At 53.1% G+C, this 23,860-nt stretch overlaps 1 protein-coding gene across 1 annotated transcript in view; it reads right to left on the bottom strand.

Moving 5' to 3' along the window:
- OTOS (otospiralin) overlaps positions 1-9,649 on the bottom strand; it is an 11,471-nt gene extending 1,822 nt beyond the window's left edge. The window contains exons 1-5 of the mRNA XM_011929645.1: positions 9,319-9,649; positions 4,288-4,672; positions 3,394-3,568; positions 490-604; positions 168-326 (exon numbers count right to left, since the gene is read on the bottom strand). Coding sequence (XP_011785035.1) covers positions 168-326; positions 490-604; positions 3,394-3,568; positions 4,288-4,672; positions 9,319-9,649 — 1,165 coding nt within the window. The remainder of the gene's footprint in view (positions 1-167; positions 327-489; positions 605-3,393; positions 3,569-4,287; positions 4,673-9,318) is intronic.
- Positions 9,650-23,860: the final 14,211 nt, after the last annotated feature.

Raw genomic sequence — 23,860 nt, 5'->3', positions numbered from 1 at the left:
CATGGATTAAAAAAAAAATTCTTACGGTTTTCCTAGCAATTTCCATTTCAGTGGTTTCAAACCACTATTTGGAGGTGAAATCTCTGCCTCAATTGGCCTTAATTTCCACGACTTAAGAAATTGCACACACCCCGCCCACAACTCTGCCTGGCCTCTCCAGAGCTTACCTTGTCTCTGCTCAGCCGGCCGTGCTGCCTGGATGGGCTCTGCTGCCAGCTCAAGGGTCCTCTTTATAGAAGGGCCGCAGATGAGGAAGGACACGTCACCTGCCCCAACAGTCAAACTGAATATTTCATCCCCACCGGAGGATGTGGGCTCCTGTCGCCCTGCTGGCAGGCAGAATCAGAGTGTCAGCTTCTGGAAATCTGATCCGAAGATCAAACGGAGAGAAAAACATCTTGGCTAGGCCATTTCTGAAATTGTTAGGACTGAATTCAGCATGGGTACTTGAAATAAATTCAGTTTCCTCTCCACAAGGAGAGATCCTACGTCCAATACTGGGGCTGGCTGAGATTTCCTCCCTGGTGAGAAGGAGCTGAATAATTCCAGCGCTGTTTCCACTTAAACCAGCAGGCGGGAGGAGCCCCAGGTCAGCAGGACCCGCCTGCAGGACGCCCATTGAGCAGAGTCACAGCAGGAAGTATGAGGTCAAGATGGACTTCTGTCTCCAGGCGGGAGCTTCCCTGTGATCCGAAGTGTCAGTCTGCAGGTGGGCAGGAGGCTGTCCCCACCCTGGGACACCAGCAGCTGGCACCCAGGGTCTCTGCGGGTCAGGCCATTCTGACTACACAGCAGTCCCACTGACCACATCAGTTCCTGTGTTCACCTGTCTCTCCAATAAGTACAGCCTCCTCCTGGTACTGCCCCTTGGGGTCCCACCACGCCACTGAATTCAGGGCCGAATTTGGTGTGGCAATCTCCCCTGTCATGCCTGGCCACCCTGGGGGCTCCGTAAGGACTCTGGGAAACTCCTCACCCATGTGTCCCATGGTTCTGGAGTTCAGGGTCCCCAACTTCATCACAGTCTGCCCACATGCCCCCAACCAAATGATTAAGGACTTATTTTTTCCCGCATAATGCCATACATTTAACCGAAGATACCCAAAGAGGTGGTTAATTTAATTCCGATTGTAAGGCAGCTACCCACGGATTTGATTTTGGGTTTCCTTTCAGAAATCTGGAGCCTGTGGCTATAGGAGGCAATGGATTCTTACAGGGCACTTGTATTGGGGGCTCCCAAGAGCACCCGGGTCAATGATTCACCAGGAAGATGCCCTAGGAGGACTCACTCCATTCCCCAGCACCACGCCGTGTCGACACTCGTGAAATCTCCTCACGAGGGGAGCCCTTCAGAACCTCAGCGCCCGGGGCTGGTCGTGCAGCCCCCTCTGCCTGGTGCGTGTGCAGATCTCCGACCCCCAGGAGGAAGCAGGTGCTCAGCATAACCGATTGTTTGCACATAGGGCTTAGGGGCAGTGGCCCCTCTGAAATCCAGGTGCCGAGGCAAGCACCCAGGCCTGCTTGTCGCCCTTCCCTGCACAGCACAGAAGCTCTCTGGTTCCTTATCTGCCCCCTGAGCTGGGAATTTAAGCTCTGAGCTCATGATTTTCTTTTCCCAGATTCGACAGCACACTTTTCCAGCTACCAACCAAGCCCACAGTCCTTATTTCTATGGTGGCATCAGCTGCTTGGTCACCCAAAGTCCTGCCCTCTATCGGTCTGTTTTGCACTGGGCGGGCAGCAGTTCCACGGGAAACGGAGCCACTGAAGTCTTCCATCTACTCAAGCCAGAGATCCAATTCCAGATTCCACCCTGAACGTTCCCATCCCTGGGCCCCTCTCCCAGCACCAATACTGTGTCCAGCCGGGTCGGGGGGACTGTGGCCAGAGACGGAGTGAGCTTGCTACGGGAATGGACCTTCCACGACTGTGGAAGGTGCTGAGGAAGGGAGGGCCTGGGAGGGCAAGCCAGAAAACAGTCTGGGAGGCTCTGTATGAAAATGCATGGCCCAGCATCGGCGGTTGTGGGGAAAAGAAAGAAAGATCAGACGGTTACTGTGCCTATATAGAAAGAAGTAGACATAAGAGACTCCATTTTGTTCTGTATTTGAGATGCTGTTAATCTGTGACCCTACCCCCAACCTTGTCCTTGCAAGAGACATGTGCTGTGGTGACTCAAGGTTTAATGGATTTTGGGCTGTGCAGGATGTGCCTTGTTAAACAAGTGCCTGAAGGCAGCTTGCTGGTTAAAAGTCATCATCATTCTCTTAATCTCAAGTACCCAGGGACACGTACACTGCCAAAGGTTGCAGGGACCTTTGCCTAGGAAAGCTAGGTATTGTCCAAGGTTTCTCCCCATGTGATAGTCTGAAATACAGCCTCGTGGGAAGGGAAAGACCTGAGCGTCCCCCAGCCTGACACCCGGGAAGGGTCTGTGCTGAGGAGGACTAGTAGAGAGGAAAGAAGGCCTCTTGGCGGTTGTTCGCAGTTGAGATACAGAAAAGCATCTGTCTCCTGCCCGTCCCTGGGCAATGGAACATCTCGGTGTAAAACCCGATTGTATGCTCTGTTTACTGAGAAAGGAGAAAACCGCCTTAGGGCGGTGGGACTTGCTGGCGCTATGTTGCTAAATGGTTTATGGAGATGTTTGCATATGCATATCAAGGCACAGCATTTTCCTTTAAACTTACTCATGTCACAGAGATCTTTATTCATATGTCTTACTGCTAATTTTCTCCCTACAATGATCCTATTATCCTGTCACTCCCTTATCTTTAAGATGGTAAAGATAATTATCAATAAATACTAGGGAACTCAGAGACCGGTGCCGGCATGCGTCCTCTGTATGCTGAGCGCCGGTCCCCTGGATCTACTTTTTCTTTCTCTATACTTTGTCTCTGTGTCTCATTTCTTTTCTCAAGTCTCTCCTTCCACCTAACGAGAAACGCCCACAGGTGTGGAGGGGCAGGCCACCCCTTCAGGCGGTGGGCCCAGGACCTCTGCATCCAGAAGGGAAGGTGGGAGCCAGATGCAGAGGGCAGGAGCATGAGGGTGAGCCAGGCCCTGCCGCAGCCTCTGACCGTGATGGGGTCACCAGAGAGGACGGACCCATCATCTTTCTGTTAATAAGCACATGTCTAAAGATGATGTGAAAATACGCCTACGACGTTAGGAAAGATGATATGATAGCATGTACCGTATCTTTATAATGACTGAATAAAAGACTATACGTGGAAAAATTCTAGAAGTAGTAAGCAGTGATGGTGTTGGACGGTGAACCTATGGGCATATAGATGTGGTTCTTCTTCATTCTGGGTATATGTATGTTCCTTAATTGATTATGTTTATGTAAGGAAAAAATATCTTAGAAAGAAACCACCCAGCACCACCAACAGCTGTGGGCTGCTGATCAGTCTGGCCGTCCTGGTCCATCTTGCCACTCCCACTGCCCCACGGCCACGCACTGTCCCGCTTCCCGGGTCCTGCAGGAACGCTCTCTTCAGAAGACACTTCCTGGGTCCTGCAGGGCCACTGTCCCTCGTTGGCCTGGACACAGCCTTCCCTGGCTCTACCCAGAGGTCCCCTGCACCCTGGAGCAGCTCCCCTGCACCCTGGAGGGCGCCACCCTGGCCACTCACCCATCATTCCTTTCTCACCTGCTCTCTTGCAGCCCGCCCGGAATGCCCTCTGTAGGGGTTTGCACACCAAGGCGTGTATTGTTCTTGTTCAGTGACAGCCCCTAGAGCAATGGTTCTCAAACTGTAGAATTCCCCAGGGGTCCTGTTAAAATGCAGGTTTAATTCAACAGGTGGAGGGCCTTGGACTCTGTATGCCTAGCCAGCTCCCAAGAGCTGAGGATACTACTGGTCCCCCAGCACACTTTGGGCAGCGAGGCACGGGCAGCGGTTCTCAGCCTGAGGGGGTCAGAGTCCCCAGGGGCCTGACATCAGATTCCTGTAGTGCTTGTTAAAATGCAGGTCTCTTTCTGGCCCCTCTCACTCAGAGTTCTGATTCAAGTGCTTCAGGGAGCTGGGAATCTGCATTTCCAACACGTCTCTAGGTGGTGCTGGGCAGGTCCAGGGCCACCATCTCAAGCAGTGGCTCTTAACCCTGGTGGCACATTGGGACCACCTGGGAGCTTTTGAATAGTCGGGATTTCCAGCCTCCTAACGTGAGATTCTGATTTAATGGGCCCAGGTCTCCGTCGGTTTGAAATTTCTCCAGGTGACTCTGCAGGGTCCCTGCTCCCCGGCCCCAGCTCCTGCCCCTGCTCCGCACAGTCCCCACCCATCGTGGATGCATCGGAGGCCTCTGGAAGTCTCGTCTGCCTGGGGCAAGAACGTGCTCACACGCACAAGACGGTCTTGGGGGACGCTGGTGGGTCCTAAGACAACTAGGCAGAGTTGGGCTGCAGGTGCCGCTGGCAGTGCAGCCATCAGGCGGTCTCTGGTGCCCCCTGCTGTCCAGCTTGGGAACACCAAGCCTGGGCTATTGCGGGTGTCACTGAGCCAGGGGTTGCCCAGGCTTGTGCCCAGCCCGCCTGTTTCCTGGAGGAGCAGGCCAAGCACAGACTCTTGCTCATGATTTAGAGTCCTAAAGACACAGTCGGCCCGGACATGGGCTCCGGAGGGCTGTGTCTCCTCCGTGTTCCTCCCTGTCCCCTTGTCTTGGTCTTCAGTGAATGCCACAGACTGGGCATTTATAAAGGACAGGGGTTTGTTCAGCTCACGCTTCTGGAGGCTGGAGAGTCCAAGCCTGGGCAGCCACCTCGTGGGAGGGCCTCATGCTGCTCCACAGCATGGCTGGGAATCAGAAGGGCCCCGCAGCGAGAGGAAGCTGAGCTTGCCTTTATAACAGCCCTGCTACCGAGAGGGTCAACCCACTCCCGACAGGAAGAACCAGCCCCTCTTCACAGACAAAGCCCTCTCAAAGGCCCCATCACGACACTGCCATCACGGTGACCAGACTTGGACTTGTGTTCTGGAGCGGACAGACTATATTCAAACCACCCTCCCCTCGGCTGCCAGGGAGGCTTCCGGAAAGTCCACGCTGTTCCCACATCCGGCCTCAGAGCCCAGGCTCCTGCTGCTGACTCGCTTTCCAGGTCCTCTCTCGCCAGCCCGCCATCAGGGCCCTAGGAACGTGCCCCCTGCTTCAGCACTGGGGCTCTGCTCGCTGCCTGGAACCTGTCCCCCCTCCCCGAGCCCAGGACCCTCAGACAGCCTCCTCGGCAGCCCACCCCAGCCCCTGTCACCCTGTCCTGTATCCTCATTGTCCTCAGTCCCAGCAGGTGACACAGCCTCCTCACAGCCCATCCCAGCCCCTGTCACCCTGTCCTGTGTCCTTGGCATCCTCAGTCTCAGTGGGGGACGTTGCCTCCTCCTCACAGCCCACCCAGCCCCCCTATACCCCGACCCGTGTCTTTGGTCTCAGCAAGGATGAGACCTGCCTGGCTGTGTCCTGCCTGCCTCCCCTCTGAGCCTATGTTAGTGCCTAGTCCAAGTCCTCCCAAGCGGTCAGTGTCAGAGTCCACCATGCCTGCAGGCCGGCCACCCTGCTGTCCTCGCTGAGCCACAGGGAACGTGGATGGCCCTCCCCACCCTCACTGCCCACTTGCTTCTCAGCTGCTGTCTTCTGCCCCCTCCATAAACCCGAGGACAGAGCCCAGATACCCAAGGGGTGAGGATAAGGGCGCCCCTGACAGTCACCTACGTGAGTTCCCAACCCCACCGGTGCCGATTGTCCTTGTTATTTTAATAAAATAGCTAAATGTCTAGAATTCGAATGAACATGAAAAGAAAGAGCTTTTTGGATCAAAACTAAGTTGACTTGGAGAGGCCTACTTACCGTGAAAGTCGCTAAAAACTGTCCAGTTAGATGTGGGTGTGAGGGCTTTGAAAAATTAGAACCGAAGTAGTGAAAGTCCAGCCAGACCTGACTTCAGATTGCAGAGCGTGGACATCCGAAGGCTTCATTCTCAGGAAACCAAGCTGGGAATGAGGAGGAGGAGTGGCGGAGATGCACTCCAGGGGCGCTGTTCTTACCAGATTCTGCACGGCTGGGCCTCCTGGGGTGCCATGAAGGGCAGGAGATGGTCAGAGAAAAGCCCCCCACCGTGTCACAAGACTGTCCCATAAAGATGGCAGATTTGAAAGCTAAATTGTTTAAGGCCCGTTTGGTTCTTCTTTTTAAAAAAGATATAATTCCTTCCTTTAACCAACTCAGAATTCTTGACCAGGCCCCAGTTCAGGGCCTGAGGGGCTTCTTCTGAAACAAAGGGGAACCTGGCCTGGGGTCGAGTGGGGCTGGGGCTGTGGGGGGCCTTTGGGACCCTAGTTGTCCTGAAAAAAATATGGGATGCCATGTTAGATGCAAATTTCAAATAATCAATGAACGGTGAAACCCCGTCTCTACTAAAAAATACAAAAAACTAGCCGGGCGACGTGGCGGGCGCCTGTAGTCCCAGCTACTCGGGAGGCTGAGGCTGGAGAATGGCGTAAACCCGGGAGGCAGAGCTTGCAGTGAGCTGAGATCCGGCCACTGCACCCCAGCCTGGGCAGCAGAGCGAGACTCCGTCTCAAAAAAAAAAAAAAAAATCAATGAATACTTTTTAAAGTATAACTGTGTCCCAAATATTGCCAGGGACATATTTATACTGGTAAGTATCCTTGTTTAACTGAAATTCCAATTTTACCTGTTTTTCTTTCTTTTTCTTTCTTTTTTTTTTTTTTGCCAAGTCTGGCAACCCTGTGCAGGACAGAAGCATGTGGACCCGCCTGGCCTCTGGTTCCACGCCCAGGTCTGGCCAAAAGCCAAGGCTTTGAGTATAGGCTGGCGGGGAGAAGGGGCTCCAGGCTCCTGACCACCCACGTGGCCCCAGCCCTGGGGGCAAGGCAGGCAGCTCCCCATGCCCACGAGGGTCTTTTCTGAGATGCTTCCCCCTGGAACTCTAGGGTCATGGTCATTACACAATGTGAGCAGATGGGCTGCAGTCCTGAACCTCCCTGTCAGCTGAGGGGCTCATGGTCCAGGGACTCATGGCTGTCTGGAACTCGCCTGGGCTGGGCTCATCACAGAGAGAAGCTGATAGAGCCAGAGAGGCAGGCAGGGCAGAGCCTCCTTCTCTCGAACTTGGAGCCAGGGATGGGGACACAGGGCAGAGGGAGCCCTCCCATGACTCGGGGAGAGAAGCACCAGCTTTCCAGGTGGGCTGTAACAAGTGCCTGAATCCCATGACAGGACCCACACTCCACGTGGCATGACACAGGCACCTGAGGGCCTGGCGCTTGGTGGAAACATCACCGGAGAGACCAGCCAGGGCCCCAGCGCCTTGAAGCAGGAAGGATCTCCACGGGCACAGGGCTGGGCTGGCGTGGCCTGGCCTGACTGCATGGGAGGAAAGGGACCCGGGAAAGGGAAGGGCCCACGGCCCCCACAGCCTTGGAGCGACAGGAGGCGGGAGGTGCGCGCTCATCTTCCTCTTTCCAGAGGACCCAGAGCCTCCAACAGCCACACCCGAACTGCATCAACATTTAGCCAGTGTTGTCTTAGCCTGAAGAATGTGTGTGTGTGTGCGCGTATCCACGTGCGGGGTGGTGTGTGTATGTCTGTGCACGCGTGTGTTCATGTGTATTTGTGTTTGTGTGCTGGATGCATGTGTGGAATGTGTGGGTGTGGCATGTGCATGGGTGTATGTCTGTGTATTGTGTGTGTGTGTGTGGGCCTGAATGTGTGTGCTGTGTGCTCTGTGGGTGGAGTGTAGGTTGTGTGTGGTGGAGGTGTGTGTCGGGTGTGTGTGTACTGTGTGTGCACGTGTGTGGTGTGTGCTATGCGGATGGGTGTGAGATGGGGGTGGGGTGTGTGTGTACTGTGTTTGTGTGTATGTGTGTGGTGCGTGCTATGTTTGTGTGTGTCCGTGTGCATGTGTGTGGCATGTGTGGGGTGTGTGGCATGTGTATGTGTATGGTGTGTACATGTGTGTGGCATGTGCATGCATGTGGGGTGTGTGTGGCATGTGCATGTGTGTGTCCGTGTGCATGTGTGTGGTATGTGCTATGTGTGTGGGGTGTGTGTATGCATGTGTGTGGCATGTGTGGGGTGTGTGTCCATGTGCATGTGTGTGACGTATGCATGTATGTGGGGGTGTATGGCATGTGTGTGGTGTGTGCATGTGTGTGTCCGTGTGCATGTGTGTGGTGTGTGCTATGTGTGTGGGGTGTGTCCGTGTGCATGTGTGTGGGGTGTGTGACATGTGCATGTGTGTGGTGTATGCATGTATGTGTCCGTGTGCATGTGTGTGTGGCATGTGCATGTATGTGGGGGTGTGTGGCATGTGCGTATGTGTATCTTTGTGCATGTGTGTGGCATGTGTGGTTTGTTGCATGGGCATGTGCTCTATCTGGGAAGGGACCCAGGCAGTGGGAATGCAGTACTGGGAGCAAGACCGCAGGGAAGGAGAAACAGGGTGAGTCGCGGTCTTGCTGCTGCTGCTTCGGGCAGCGGGGGCATGTCCCGGGGCTTCTGATCCTCAGCCTAGAAGGAGGCATGTGTATCCACTCCACCATCTCCCATCTCTACTGGCTGGGGGTTGCCCCGTGGGATAAGCTCCCCCACTTCAGGTTTGGGGTGCTCACAGGGTTCCTGCAGGCTTCCAAAGCAGTGATCTCATAGAAGTCAGGGAGGAAGCAGGAAGTAGGAGCAGGGGCTGCAGGTGAGTTGAGGACTGTGCCGCAGGGCAGGTGAGGCCTGGGCGGAGTGCGTTGCTACAGCTGAGGCTGGAGTCAGAGGGACCATGAGGAGTGAGGTGGACAGGGAGTTACCCCTCTCCATGCATCCCTCAGTCCTCCTGACACACAGGTCTCTGGGGACACACGGGCCAGCTCCAACGGGGACCCAGAGCCAAGCCAAAGATAGAACACAAGAGACCTGCCTGCCAGAAGGCACAGCGTGACCCTCGGAAGGCCATGAGTTACGTCCTTGTTTGATCAAGTAGGCAGATACTTGCTTTGGGTGACCCGTCCCTGGAGGGTGACCTCTTCCCACCACAACATCACCTCTTGGTGAGAAAGGTCTGCACCATTCCAGCTCATGTCCCCAGCAGCTGCTCTGTGCCACACCCCTCCGAAGACTGTCCCCTGAAGTCCTCGGCTCCCCGAAGGGTCAGTGCTGTTCTCATCGTCCGCATCTCTCTGGAGAGGAAACAGGCTCTGCAAGGCAAGGCACCTGCCCAGAGTGCACAGCAAAGGCTGGAGAGGGGTAATGAGCCCAGTGTCAGGGCCCTGCCTCTTCCAAGACACTCCAGGTGTGCCCCTCTGTTACCTGTACAGCGGCCCACTGAGAAGGCCCGGGCGGGGTCCGAGCTTCTGCACGGATGCCCTGTACAGTGGCCCACTGAGAAGGCCCGGGCGGGGTCCGAGCTTCTGCACCGATGCCCTGTACAGCGGCCCACTGAGAAGGCCCGGGCGGGGTCCGAGCTTCTGCACGGATGCCCTGGTCCTCCGAGAGTCCTGGGACTGAGGGTTACTGGTATCTCCAGAGGCCTCCCAGACGAAAGTGTGCGGCCCGTCCTGAAGGCCAACCCTGCGAGTGCTGCTGCTTCCTCACTGCGGTGCAGGGGTCTGGGGCTCCATTCATCCAGGTGTCTGTCCATAAGAACGCCCAGGGGGCTCTCTAAGCCATGGTTCTCAAAGACGAACAGTGGCAAGACAACTGCAGCAGCTTATCAGGGGTACTTGATTCTAAATTTGCTCACACTCTGAGTCCTCGACCACGGGGCCAGGATGCCTGCTTCCAGGAAGAGGAGAAGGCAGAGGAGCCCGTAAGGACTCGGTTGGAAGGGAAGGGAGGTGCTCTTGTCCCAGCTGCTTGCCTCCTTCACAGCTGGCCAAGCACAAGGCTGAGGCTCATGGGCAGCCCTTGAGGTGAGACCACCCACCCTGGACATTTAGCAAAGGGGCATTGGGGTTCTCCAAAAAAGAAGAAATTCCTATCACACAACCCATCTGGATTTGTCCAAGACAAACTTTTCTCCCTGTGTTAGTTTACACCCTGGAAACAGATTCCCGAGGAACACAGGTGAGGAAGGGCTAGTTCCAGACCCAGCCCGGAAGGACACCGTCATCCTCTGTCACTGGACACACGTCCCCTGCCCATCCCCACAGTCGCCCTGTGTGCCCACTGGCTCTTGCCATCCCCTCCTGAACCTGCCGATATGGGTCTCAGTCCAGGGCAGGATGCCTGGAGACACAGAAAACCAGGGTGTGCAAGGGAGGTGGCCCCCGCCTGGTGACAGACATCTCGACCTTTGGAGAGAGCTCAGTGGACTCGCAGTCAGCAGACACCTGGGCCGACTGAGACCACCTCCACCCCTCCCTATCTCCCCCGGGGGAAGGAGGGGCTGGGTCAGACTCTTGCTAAGGTCTTTCCAGGTTGTGATTATCTGGGCTTTCAGGAAACAGAAAGTCTGGAACAGGGGCGGAAGTGCACCAGCACACCAGAACCAGCAGGGGGCAGCCCTGGGCAGGCAGCCTCTGCCCAAGGCCACAGATCCCAGTGGGTGGGCCGGTGAGGTGGGGAGGCGAGGCGGGGCTGCAAGCTCCCTGGGGCACTTGCGGTGCTGCGCTGCCTGCAGGTAAGGGGTGGGGGTCCAGGCGTCCTATCCAGATCTGTTGCCCAGCTCCTGGGGCCGTGCACTGACTGGTCCCACCTTGCAGATGAGAATGGAGGCTCAGAGGGGTGAAAACCCGATGGATGAGAGCTCTGGAGGTTCCCCCGCCCCAGCTAGGTCCCTCCTCTGGGAGAGACACTCTCCAACTTTGACCCCAGCCCCTCAAACCCAGCCCTCCCAGGCCATTTTCCCACTGGGGTAACTCAGCCAGACCCAAAGAAGTGCTCTAAACCATTTCCAGTTCAGGATCTTGGAGTGCCCTGATTTCTTGTGAGATCTCAGGCCAGCTCCTTGGGTCTGGCAAGCAGATGACAAATTGGCAGGCTCACTCCACCCAGGCTGCATCACTCCTGCCCACTCAGAGCCCACATCCTGGAAAACCGCGCCTGTCTCTAAGCCCCCAGAACACAGGGGTGGTAGGAGCCCTCTGCACCTGACTCCGAGGCCCCAGAATGCAGGGGTGGTAGGAGCCCTCTGCACCTGACTCCGAGGCCCCAGGACGTAGGGGTGGAAGGAGCCCTGGGCTGGGACTTTGCCAGAGCACCCTCCCACTTCTGGCCAGATCCTTCCCAGCTACTGCCACTTCAGCCCCTGAGTTGCGCTTAGGCCACAGGTGTCTCATGTGAGAGCATCTTGGCTTCTGGCTCTGCCTCTTACTAGCTGTGGGACCCTGGGCAAGTTACTTAACACTTCTGTGCCTCAGTTTCCCCATCTGTTAAGTGTTGGTGACCCTGGGTTATGAAGGAAACTGAAGAGGAGGGGTCCCTGGCACACAGGAAGCCCTCAACAAAGATGAGCCTCGTTGTTGTCAGACCTCACCATCTGCAGCTCATATCACCACCTCCCAGGCAGTGACACACGAGGCCCTGCAGTGGCCAATGGAGATTGGGACTCAGGGGTTCTTCCCAACCCTGTGATGCTTCTGAGAGGAATCACTGCCACCTCTCAGAGGCCTGGGACACTTCCACGGGTCACAGCTCTGGGCCTGCCCCTAACTGGGGTGGGTAGAAGGACTTGTACTCTGGTGGGGTGGGGCGTGAGCCTCGAGGAGAGGGGGGCTCAGAAGGATCCTTGCAGGGAGAATTGCAACGGTTCTTCTACCCCACCAAGAAGATGCGTGAGAGGCACCAGACGGATGTGCAGGGAGGTAGGGGCTGAGCCTCCTAGGCTGGCTCACATCCCAGGCTTGGAAGGGATCCCTGCCGGTGAGTCTGGCCCCGGCTGTGATAGGCTGTGTGACTGGGCAGGACACTCACTATCTCCGTACCTCAGCTTCCGTATCTGAGAAGAGTAAAATGATAGGATTGTGTCCAGGAAGCTCCTGGCATGTGGCATCAGCTTCAGTGATATCCACGAGGTTCAAGGTACAAGTCTGCGTTTAGGGAGGACGGGGGAAACACGGTGGCAGGATCGGGGTTAGAAAGCATTGGCATTAGACAGCATTGGCTGAGACAGCATTGGGGTTAGACAGGCGTTCTGTTCATGAAACAAAACAGGAGGCCACAATGAAAGCTGCATTCTGAAACAAGGAACATTACTGGCAACTGAAAATGCAATAATCTAAAATTTAAAAGTTAGCAGAAAGGTAGGAAGATAAAAGTTTCTCGTAAAATAGAACAAAAAGACAAAAATATGGAAAATTGCTGAGACAAGTAGAAACATTAGAGGTTCAACTCAGCAGAACCAATGTCCACAGCAATCATGAAAATACAGCAAGCCTCCTCCCAGTGAAGGAGAAGAGCGTCTCTGATGACCAGACTCACTCTCTGCCCTTTTCCTCTCTTCCTTTTACTCTTGTTCTGTCTCTGAAGTCAGAACCCTCACTCTGGGAGAGGCCAGCAGAGGAAAAAACCCACAAGAAGGCACAGCTTTGGACATTTCAGGACACTGGAAACCAAATAAAACTTTCAGGTGTCCAACTTGCAAGGACAGTTCGCATAAAAAGGGCAGGAACTCAAAAGGCATCAGATCCCTTTATGGTCACCCTGGAAGCTGGAACATATGGCAAGATGCCCTGAGTCGAGTACTTCAGGAAAATTCTAGAATATCACGCCTAAAAAGTGGGTTGAAAAGGGTATTTTCAGACTGACCAGGACTCAACGTTTTATTTCCCATGTTCCCTTTCTTAAGACGCTACTAGAACTGTGTTTGGGTGACCTAGTGTACAGAGAAACTATGGGATACAGAAAATAGGTTGCACAACTCAGAAGAGAAGTGAAGGAAGTCTCTCAGACTGGCAGGTGCAACTCGGGTCCAGAAAATCAAGACTCCAGAGGAAGGGGCAAAGGTCCAAAGAGGGAAACTGCCAAGAGAAAAGGAAAATGGAAACAATGGATTGTCTGGTGTATTTCAGCATTTGAAAATGTATTGCTGGCATTTAAGACTTGTGTTAGAACATTTGGAATATAAATAGGCACATCGAAAGCTAACTTTTTGTTTTTAAATAAAAGCAAGGCAATAACTAACTCCAGGAAAATAAAAATGTGCAGAGAAAGAAATACCATTAGAATGCACTACCTAGCTCAGTGTTACATTTTAATTACATGATCATGATCCCATGAGGCATGAATATTGATTTAACCCAAACCATGACATGGCTATATTGGGAAGAAGAGGAAAGGAAAATTAGTGTGAGACAGCAACAATTCAACAGATAAGGTCTAAGATGACAAAGAGAGAGCGGTACATTATTTACCTGTTTCAGAGTAACAAATTACTCCCAAAACACATTGGCTCAAGATAACAGACCCCAAACCACAAATATTTATTATTTCACGAGTGGGTCAGGAATCCAGGCACAGGACCGCTGGGTCTTCTGACTTGGTGCAAGTTATCGACTGGAGACAGTCACCTGAAGGCCCAACTGGGGAAAAATGCGCTTCACTCACATGCCTGTTACCAGGATTTAGATCCCTAATGCCTGGTGGCCTCCTTGCCACATGGTCTCTCCATAGGGCAGCTCCCATCGGGTCCGCTACCTCTCCCAGAGTGAAGGTTCTGACTTCAGACAGAGACAAGCGAGGGAGAGCAAGATGGAAGTATTTTTGTAACCCATTACATTTGCCATACTCCACACAATTGAGCCATCATGAGGCCCTGCCCTCACTCAAGGGGAGAGAATTACACAAGGGTGTGAACACCAGGAGCCAGAGGTCAGTGGGGACCATTGCAGAGGCTCCCTTCACTGGAGATGTGTGTTCGTCAGGGTTTTCCAAAGAAACAGAACCAACAGAATATCAATAGGATATGTGTGTGTGTGGAGAGAGAGAGAGACTTATTTAAGGAACTAATCCATGCCATCATGGAGGCTGGCAAACTCAAAGTCCCTAGAGCAGGTAGCAAGCTAGAGACCCAGAGATGAGCTGATGTTGCCATCTTGGGTCTAAAGACTGTTTGGAGGCAGAATTCCTTCTCTGGGGAAATTCAGTCTTTTCTCTGAAAGCCTTCAAGTAATTGGATGAGGGCCACTCCCATTATAAAGAGTGATCTGTTTTAATCAGTCAACTGATATAAATGTTAATCTCTCTCTCTCTTTTTTTTTTTTTTTTTTTTAGACAGAGTCTTGCTCTGTCGCCCAGGCTGGAGTACAGTGGTGTGATCTCAGCTCGCTGCAACCTCTGACTCCCTGATTCAAGAGATTCTCCTGCCTCAGCCTCCTGAGTAGCTGGGGTTACAGGCATGTGCCACCGCGTCCAGTTAATTTTTGTATTTTTAGTAGAGATGGGGTTTGACCATGTTGGCCAGGCTGGTTTCGATCTCCTGACCTCATGATCTGCCCACCTGAGCCTCCCAAAGTGCTGGGATTACAGGCGTGAGCCACCACGCCTGGCCAATCTCATTTTTAAAATGCCTTCGCATTGACATCTAGACTGGGGTTTGGCTAAACAACTGGGTACCACAGACTTGCCCAGTTGACACATAAAATTAATGCCAGTAAAGCTGTTCTTTGGAAATACGGCATGTAGGTGAAGACTAGGAGAACACCTAGCAGAGGTGGGAGTGGGTGCTTCCAGGAGCTGGGGTGGGCATTGTGGAGGGTGGGACCGCAACACTGATCCCGTGCTGTAGGTGCAGAGGGCTGGGGGCTGAGTGGGTACAGATGAGCCGGTGAGGCCCTGGGCTCAGGAAGTGCAGGGTGAGGCTGCGATTCCTCTGTACTCCCAGCCCCCACTGGATGTGATGCCCCCGATACCAGCAGGAGGAAAAGGGTTTGAACAGCGGGAGCCACTGTGTGGAAGGGGAGAAGGGGGTCCCATCCTGAGGGAACCCGGAAGACATGACCCAAAGCCATGGGCCAAGCCTGAGCCCACAGCAATGCGAATGGTGCAGTAGCCACCGTCTAGGTTGCAGGCAGCTGGGGAGGCCAGAGAACTTCCTCCTGTGCCAGGGAAGGGGTCTGGCCAGCAACAGACCCCATGGGATGGCGGCATCTCCTCCCACAAATTCAAGCAGCCGGTGGTGTTTATGAGGCTTACAGGCAGGCCAGGGGCTCCAGAACCCTGCCATGCCAAGGCTCCTAATTGCGGGAGGGAGACCCAGGCTGGGCCAATTCTGTGCAGCCTGCAATAGATCCATTGTTCACCCCTATTCACCGCCACATAAAAGCCGAATTTATGGGAACCAGGGCTCAGTGTGTTTCTCAGCCTGGCTGAGGCATCCGGGCGGTGTAGCCCCGTCATACTGCCATTGGGGGCCCCCTGGGCTCTGCAGTCTTTGAGGGTCTCTGCTGGGAGTCGGGCACCAGCCCATTGCCCTCCTCCCTCTAACTTTTTGGCTCTCCCCTCCCTGATGTTGTTGGAAACGGGGAGATAAAAGAGCAGGTTGCCTGTTTCACTTCTGGTTGCTTGTCCTAGATTCGTTGATTCATCCCAGAAGCAGGTATTGTGAGCCCACAGGGTGGGGAGTCAGAGACGCTTGCTGGGCCAATAACCGCATCTCGAAATTAAAGGGATGGAGATGCCTTTGAAATGTGTGCTGAATCACTCTGGATGGCTGGGAGGCAACTCTCCAGCCCACTGGCCTTGAAGGCAGAACCTTGACCCCTGTTCTGCTCCCAGGGAGATGCCAGCCACTCACCTCACAGGCAGGTCAAATGATTGTACACACTGCAAAAGGATATATATATATATATATTTTTTTTTTTTTTTTTTTAATGAAAAAAAGACAATTGCCTCTCATTTCCCCTCCAGGTCCCCTCTCTGAGCAAATGCTCAGTGCTAATGGCCCAGTGTGGACAGATCCTGTCCCCTTCCCCCCTGGGCCAGGCAGAGCACTGCAGGCAGATCAGACCACACACATTCATCCATGGCTGCATTTTCTCATTCAAGGATACATTCTGGACATCTGCCAGGTCAATATCTATTAGACTTATCCACTCTTTTTTAGGAAAAATATTGGAGTGGGGTTGGTCATCATTGTGGACAGAGCTTCCGCATGAGGCCCCAACAGACTGGATCAAACCAAAATGAAGGCACTCATGCTCAATGCCACATAATGAAACTGAAACTTTAAAGAAGCAGACAGGCCCCAAGCAGACCAGTACTTCCTGAAAACAGGAGATTCCAGTCTACCTGGGTCAGGGTGATATGTACGTCTCCTCTGCTCTACCCGTTACACAAAAAGTCGTTGCCGTCTGCCTCTTGTTCTGATTCTTTGTTCCCACCTTACGAAACTGCTGTTCTGCCATTGCCCCGTGGGAGCTCTCATTCTGTTTTGTAGAAGGGAGGCTGCCCCGATTCATGAACACTGAATAAAAGCCAATTTGATCTATAAGCCGATGTGTTGTCATTTTGTCTTCTGACATTTCTGACAGCTGATAAACCTTAGTACAGGGTTTCTCGGCCTCAGCACTGTAGACACTTGGGGTGGAACAAATCTCTGTGGGGGGGCCGTCCTGTGCCCTGCGGGGCGTTCGGCAGCATCTCCGGTCTCCACCCACGATGCTCAGGAGCACTCTCCAGTCTAGACGACCCAAATGGTCTCCAGACACCGTCGCACCCCCGTGGGGCCCTGCTCAATTGTGTGTACACACCCACATGCATTGGGCGAGTCTCTGCGGATGCGTGCCCGGGTTTCCAGGACCTCACAGCTCTAAGCGTCTAAGCGGTGAATCTCCTGTGGATGCGTGCCCGGGTTACTTACAGGACTTCGCGGTTCTAGGTGGCGAGTCTCCTGCGGGTGCGTGCCCAGGTTTCCAGGACCTCGCAACTCTAAGTGGCAAATCTCTGCGGTACATGCCCAGGTTACTTCCAGGACCTGGCAGCTCTAAGCGACGATGCTGGAAACATCTTGAAATATACCTGACATGCATGATTTTACTTTCATACAGTTGATCCCTCCCAGTGAACCTGCTGCGGAAAGGCAGACTTACCTTTTCACGATGCCTAAGCTGGAGGACTTGTGCAAAGCTGCCCCCATGATCTGGAAAGCCCAGCAGTGTGTTCACAGTCACGTGGTTTGATAGATTTTTGCAAAACAAATCAAATAAAACCAAACCTTGATGTTTTCAGGCAGCCAGTTAAGCCCATTGTCTTTGCTCTGCCTGCCCTGGCATGGCTGTGTGGTGGGCTGGCTGTGTGGGGCTCTTTACTGCGAGTTTGGTGGAACATCCTTTTTTTTTTTTTTTATAAATATACTTTAAGTTCTGAGGTACATGTGCACAACATACAGGTTTGGTACATATGTATGCTGGTGCCATGTTGGTGTGCTGCACCCATTAACTCGTCAGCACCCATCAACTCGTCATTTACATCAGGTATAACTCCCAATGCCATCCTTCCCCCCCAATAATAGGCCCCAGTGTGTGATGTTCCCCTTCCAGAGTCCAAGTGATCTCATTGTTCAGTTCCCACCTATGAGTGAGAACATGTAGTGTTTGGTTTTCTGTTCTTGCCATAGTTTGATGAGAATGATGGTTTCCAGCTGCATCCATGTCCCTACAAAGGACACGAACTCATCCTTTTTTATGGCTGCATAGTATTCCATGGTGTATATGTGCCACATTTTCTTAATCCAGTCTGTCACTAATGGACATTTGGGTTGATTCCAAGTCTTTGCTATTGTGAATAGTGCCACAATAAACATACGTGTGTATGTGTCTTTATAGCAGCATGATTTATAATCCTTTGGGTATATACCCAGTAATGGGATGGCTGGGTCATATGGTATTTCTAGTTCTAGATCCTTGAGGAATCACCATACTGTTTTCCACAATGGTTGAACCAGTTTACAATCCCACCAACAGTGTAAAAGTGTTCCTATTTCTCCACATCCTCTCCAGCACCTGTTGTTTCCTAACTTTTTAATGATTGGCATTCTAACTGGTGTGAGATGGTATCTCATTGTGCTTTTGATTTGCATTTCTCTGATGGCCAGTGATGACGAGCATTTTTTCATGTGCGTGTTGGCTGTATGAATGTCTTCTTTTGAGAAATATGTGTTCATACCTTTGCCCACTTTTTGATGGAGTTGTTTGTTTTTTTTTCTTGTAAATTTGTTTGAGTTCTTTGTAGATTCTGGATATTAGCCCTTTGTCAGATGAGTAGATTGCAAAAATTTTCTCCCATTCTGTAGGTTGTCTGTTCCCTCTGATGGTAGTTTCTTTTGCTGTGCAGAAGCTCTTTAGTTTAATGAGGTCCCATTTGTCAATTTTGGCTTTTGTTGCTTTTGGTATTTTAGACATGAAGTCCTTGCCCATGCCTATGTCCTGAATGGTATTACCTAGGTTTTCTTCTAGAGTTTTTATGGTTTTAGGTCTAACATTTAAGTCTCTAATCCATCTTGAATTAATTTTCGTATAAGGAGTAAGGAAAGGATCCAGTTTCAGCTTTCTACTTATGGCTAGCCAATTTTCCCAGCACCATTTATTAAATAGGGAATCCTTTCCCCATTTCTTGTTTTTCTCAGGTTTGTCAAAGATCAGATGGCTGTAGATGTGTGGTATTATTTCTGAGGGCTCTGTTCTGTTCCATTGGTCTATATCTCTGTTTTGGTACCAGTACCATGCTGTTTTGGTTACTGTAGCCTCGTAGTACAGTTTGAAGTCAGGTAGCGTGATGCCTCCAGCTTTGTTCTTTTGACTTAAGATTGTCTTGGCAATGCGGGTGGAACATCTTTATGAGGTTTGCAATCATTTCTGGGCAGAGCCAAGCCACTGTAAGCTGTTGCAGGTCCCGCCCACCATGCTGGTTGGCTGGGGACGGTGACATTAAGGAGTGGGTCTGAGGTCACATCATCAATGAAGGTGTTCCGCAGCTCACGGTACCAGAAGTGTGAGCGGAAGGAGGGCAGGCCGTGCACACAGGGAGCCCGAAGTGACTCTGGAAAAGGGTCTGCAGTGGAGGGAGGGTGCAGTTCTTATCAGTGCATTAGCAAAAGGCAGTCATCTTCTGCCACAGGCCAGTTGCACAATTAGAAACGCACCATACGCTTTTCCCCACCTTTTCAAAAAATGAGAAATGGGGAAAATAGAATCCCTGTGTTTGCAGGACAGAAACCTGCAGCGACATGGCAAAGTCCAGGACACCTGAATGTGGGGTACATGTCACACATGGTCCCCCCCACAGTACATCCTGGCACATCTTGGCCTGAATAGGTCTGGGGCTTCCAGACATAAGAGAAGCAAAGTTCCTAGAGTGATGTGAGGTCGCTGATCAGGCCACACAAGGCATAGCCCGTCAGAGAATCTCTGAGGCTTCTTGAAGAGGCGTTCAGCCCAGCCCCGCCCTTCTACCTCCGGGGTATTCCCCGAACTGGTCGGCTCACAGCCCTCCTGCTGCCACCCCATCCCATGCCCACGCTGGGAATACCCCAGATCAATTTACCCAGCAGCCGCTGAGTGACACTTAGACACTCCTGCCCTTCCCCAAACCCCTGCAGGGCTTCTCATGGGGCTTCTGATGGCCCGAGACAAAACCCCGAACCTCAGCCCTGCCAGCCTCTAGGGCCTTCCTGGTCTTCCCTCAGTCCCTCAGCATCAGGGTCCCCAGTCTTTGTCCAGCAGTTCCCTCTGCCAGACACTCCTCTGCCTGCCCCTGCCTGGTGCCTGCCTGCCCAATATCTCAGCTGAAGCATCAGAAACCTAGGGGTAATTTCATCAGGTCTGCTGGCTCTGCTCAGTTTTTTTTTTTTATTTATATTTATTAGTAGTAGTAGTAGTATTTTTAGATAGAGTCTCACTCTATTGCCCAGGCTGGAGTGCAGTGGTGCAGTCTTGACTCACTGCAACCTCCGCCTCCCAGGTTCAAGCGATTCTCCTGCCTCAGCCTCCCCAGCAGCTGGGGTTACAGGCGTGTACCATCACACCCAGCTGATTTTTGTATTTTTTAGTAGAGATGGGGTTTCGTCATATTGGACAGGCTGGTCTCGAACTCCTGACCTCAGGTGATCCACCTCCCTTGGCCTCCCAAAGTGCTGGGATTATAGGCGTGAGCCACCATGCCCAGCCTCTGCTTGCTTTTGGTCACTCGATTTTGTTTTGTTTTGTTTTTTTCTTCCCTTTTCCATAAATCTGAAGGCCACGGTAGTTGAAGGTCATACCACTGGGCACTGAAACCCACCCTTCATTGGTCACTTTAGAAATAAATTTCATCGGGCACCATGGTAACGGTTGCTTCTGCTGTTTTTCAGGAACGTGGGCCAGCTCCTGTTCAGTTCAAGTCAGGCGAGACCACTGACCCTTCCACTGTGCAGAGACCATGGACAGCTGCGAAAGTGCAGTGTTCACCAAGGAGCCCTGCCTCCCACCCAGGCTCCAGCCTCATGGCCTTGTACCACCTTGTGGTCCTGTGTGGCCCTGTGGTCCTGCATGGCCTTGTGGCCCTGTACCAGCTCGTGGTCCTGTGTGGCCCTGTGGTCCTGCGTGGCCTTGTGGCCCTGTACCAGCTCGTGGTCCTATGCTGTCGGCTTACAGCTTGTCTCTAGTTCCCCTATGTTCACATTTGTCCACCATCTGACCCCCAACTAGAGTGTCTGCTTCTGGAGCAGGACCAGGTCTGGCTTGTCCCTCACTGTGTCTCCATGTTTGACCTAGCACCTGGCTCACCCCAGAGACCAGGGGCAGGGTGGAGTGAGTGGATGGATTGCAGCAGGGATGGTGGCCTGAGTGGACTCAAGGTGACGGGATGCAGGAGCAGCAGGCAACATTGGCACGGGCCTGGCAGGTGTGGTAAGGCATTGCTCTGGGGCATCCTTGGCCTTGCCACCTCCTGGGCATCTTGACATGGGCCTCTGGCCCCCATGGTGTGATGTCATCCCTGCATGAGAGAGGAGGGTCGTGACCCAGGCACCACCGCCAGGCTTCTTAGGAGGCTGGACCCTCAGGCACCACGAGGACGTGGGAGCTGCGACCCATGAGCCTGGTGGGAACTTGAGTGCTGGCCATCTCTCTGCCTGTGTGCACATCAGAGGGAGGGGTCCCTTCACCCTTGCCCCCCAAAAACCACCTTACTGCTGCCAAGGAATGCATCTGAATTCATGTCCCAGGCTGCCATTGCAAAGGCCTGCAGGCTGGGCGGCTTAGCCTCCCAGTTCTGGAGGCTGCAAGTCTGGGATCAAGGTGTGGGCAGGGCTGGCTCCTCCTGCGGCTGTGGGAAGGACCTGTCCCAGGTCCCTCTCCTTGGCTTACAGACGGCTGTCTTCTCCCTCTGTCTCTTCACATCGTCTTCCCTCAGTGCTTTTCTCGTGTCCAAAAAGGGGACATTTGGATTAGGGTTCACCCCAATGACCTCATCTTAACCTCATTCCCTGTGTAAAGACCCATCTCCAAATAAGGTCACTAGGTGAAGCGCTGGGGATTAGGACTTCAGCACGTGAGTTTTGGGGACACAAGCCAGCCCAGAAAACAGCAGCCACCCCGCCTTGCGAGGTGCAGAGTAACAGGCTCCCGTGTCTTACCCCCCTTGCCTCATGGGATTTGCCTCCTGTGATCACAGCCCCGAGATCCGCGTCCTAATCTCTGGACCCTGCGAATGCCACGTTCAGTGGCAAAGGGGACTTTGCAGCTGTGCTTGCATTAAGGATTTTGAGATGGGAGGTGACCCTGGATTACTTGGGTGGTCTCTGGATGCCATCATGGGTGTCCCGTAGCAGAGAGCCAGAGGGAGAGTGGACACACAGGAGGCCACACGCTGCAGAGGCCAGGGTCGGGGCGATGCGGCCACAAGCCAAGGACTGGCCACCTCCTGACCCTGGAGGAGGCAGAAAGGACTCTCCCTGGGGCCTCTGGGGCGAGCGTGGCCCTGCAGGCACCTCACTCAGCCTGCCGGTCTGGAGGGCATGGGGAAGAGGACAAAGAGCGTGGGTAACTATTAGTAACGTTAGCGATAACATTGGCATTACTATTTTGACATTATTATATGTATGTTGTGGGACAATGCAATTTTAAAATTATGTTAACGTCGTTAGGAACCAAGATTTTCCACAAAGGATGAAAGAGATGCTGGTATAGAAGGACATACTTGTCATCAACCATTTGAATTGGAAATACCAAGATGAGCTCACGACTTAACGGGGACAGGCAGTGTCTCAGGGCAGGTGGAGGGAGGCGGGCAGAAGCACCTGGAGTCCTCTGCCCGCGGCTCCTTCCCAGAAGGGCCTCCCAGCCAGTACTCCCTGAGCACCTGCTCTGTGCCAGCCCTGGCTTCCAGAACCACTCTGGACTCACATGGAGGTGTCTGTGAATGGTGCTGCCCGTCTCTCAATGTCCCCAGGCTCCTGCTGGACCGACGGACCTCCTCCCACACTCCAGGGCCTCACCACGATGAGACCCAGCCGCCTCCTCCTCCAGCCACCTCCTCCCCTCCCTGCTCCTCTCCTGTGCTTGGCTGGTGGCTGCCTCAGCTCCAGAATTGGCTGCTCCTCTCCCCAGAATCACCCTCCCCACCCTCCCCACCCTCCTGTCCATTCACTCCACATCCATCGTTCCAGGCCCAGAGAAATCCTTCCTCTGCCAGGCATTCCTCACTTCCCCCTCCCTTGTCATCCCTTCCTTGAGTGCGTGCCCCCAGTGGGTGGGGTAGGGGCTGGCACAGTTGTGGGAGGGGGTCTCAGTGAGGGAGCCAGACTTGTCTCTCTCCCGCATCCCCAGAGCCCCAGCATAGGGCTGTGCCGCGCAGGGGTCGCCAGCCTTCTGTCGCATTCTAAATGGGGTATCTGGGTAATGACCGTTTACTTCTCAGACACATCATTTTTTCCTCCCCCTGGGGGTGGGGAAAGCAAGTGCAGGTCACAGAAAATGACAAGGTTAGCAAGGAAGCAACAGAAAACCGCCAGGCACATTCCCGAGCCAGGACTCTGCAGGATGAACACGGCTTTAACTCTTCATCTTGTTACTGTTGTGAGGACAAAGTTTCCTGTGTCTTAGTGCCTTAGTTTCCGGCACCTCTCTCTCTCACCTCCTCCCATCCCATATCCCCGGGGCAACTGGGGTGGGAACTCAGTGTTCACAGATAAGGAAAGAAACGCTACTGCCTTCTGCACCACAGGCTCTCTGTCTATGCTCCTCTGGTCAGTAACGCCCATGCGGCCAAATGTTCGAGAAATGCTACATGCATGAGCTATGGCCATGCAGGCCAACCCAAGGGGCCATTTCTCAATCTTTAGAAGGAAAAGATGAACTCCTGGCAGCCACACTGATGGGAGGAGCACTTGGGCGGGCCTTTGAGAAGTAAAGGGAGAACACTTCGGTCATCACCAGCCGGTGTGTTCTCAGATGATGGAGTCTTTCAGAGAAGGGGCTCACACAGGGCAAGGCAAAGAGAAGTCCTCGGTGGCCACGGCTGGAGATCTCTTCTGCAGGGAATCAGCCTGCCCCCCAGAGGCCTTGCCTGGAGTGCATATGTACATGTATACATGTGCACAGTCACACACATGCAAGCAGAGATTTGTACAGGCACACATGCACATACCTACACACATACGCATTCATGTGCCTGTATGCACACACATATGCATACACACATACACAACCACACACACATATACACATTTGCACACCTACACGTTTGTGTACCTGTGCACATTAGCACACACGTGCATGTATGCATGCAGACATACACACAACACACATATAAACATGCATACATACGCATGCACACACATACATGCACACACACATGCATACACGCATACACAACCACACACACATATACACATTTGCACACCTACACGTTTGTGTACCTGTGCACATTAGCACAC

The sequence above is a fragment of the Colobus angolensis genome, unplaced genomic scaffold, assembly GCF_000951035.1.
Source record: "Colobus angolensis palliatus isolate OR3802 unplaced genomic scaffold, Cang.pa_1.0 Scaffold82, whole genome shotgun sequence".
NCBI lineage: Eukaryota > Metazoa > Chordata > Mammalia > Primates > Cercopithecidae > Colobus > Colobus angolensis.
The sequence above is the reverse complement of the archived record's forward strand: the minus strand, read 5'-3'. Positions and strand labels throughout refer to the sequence as shown.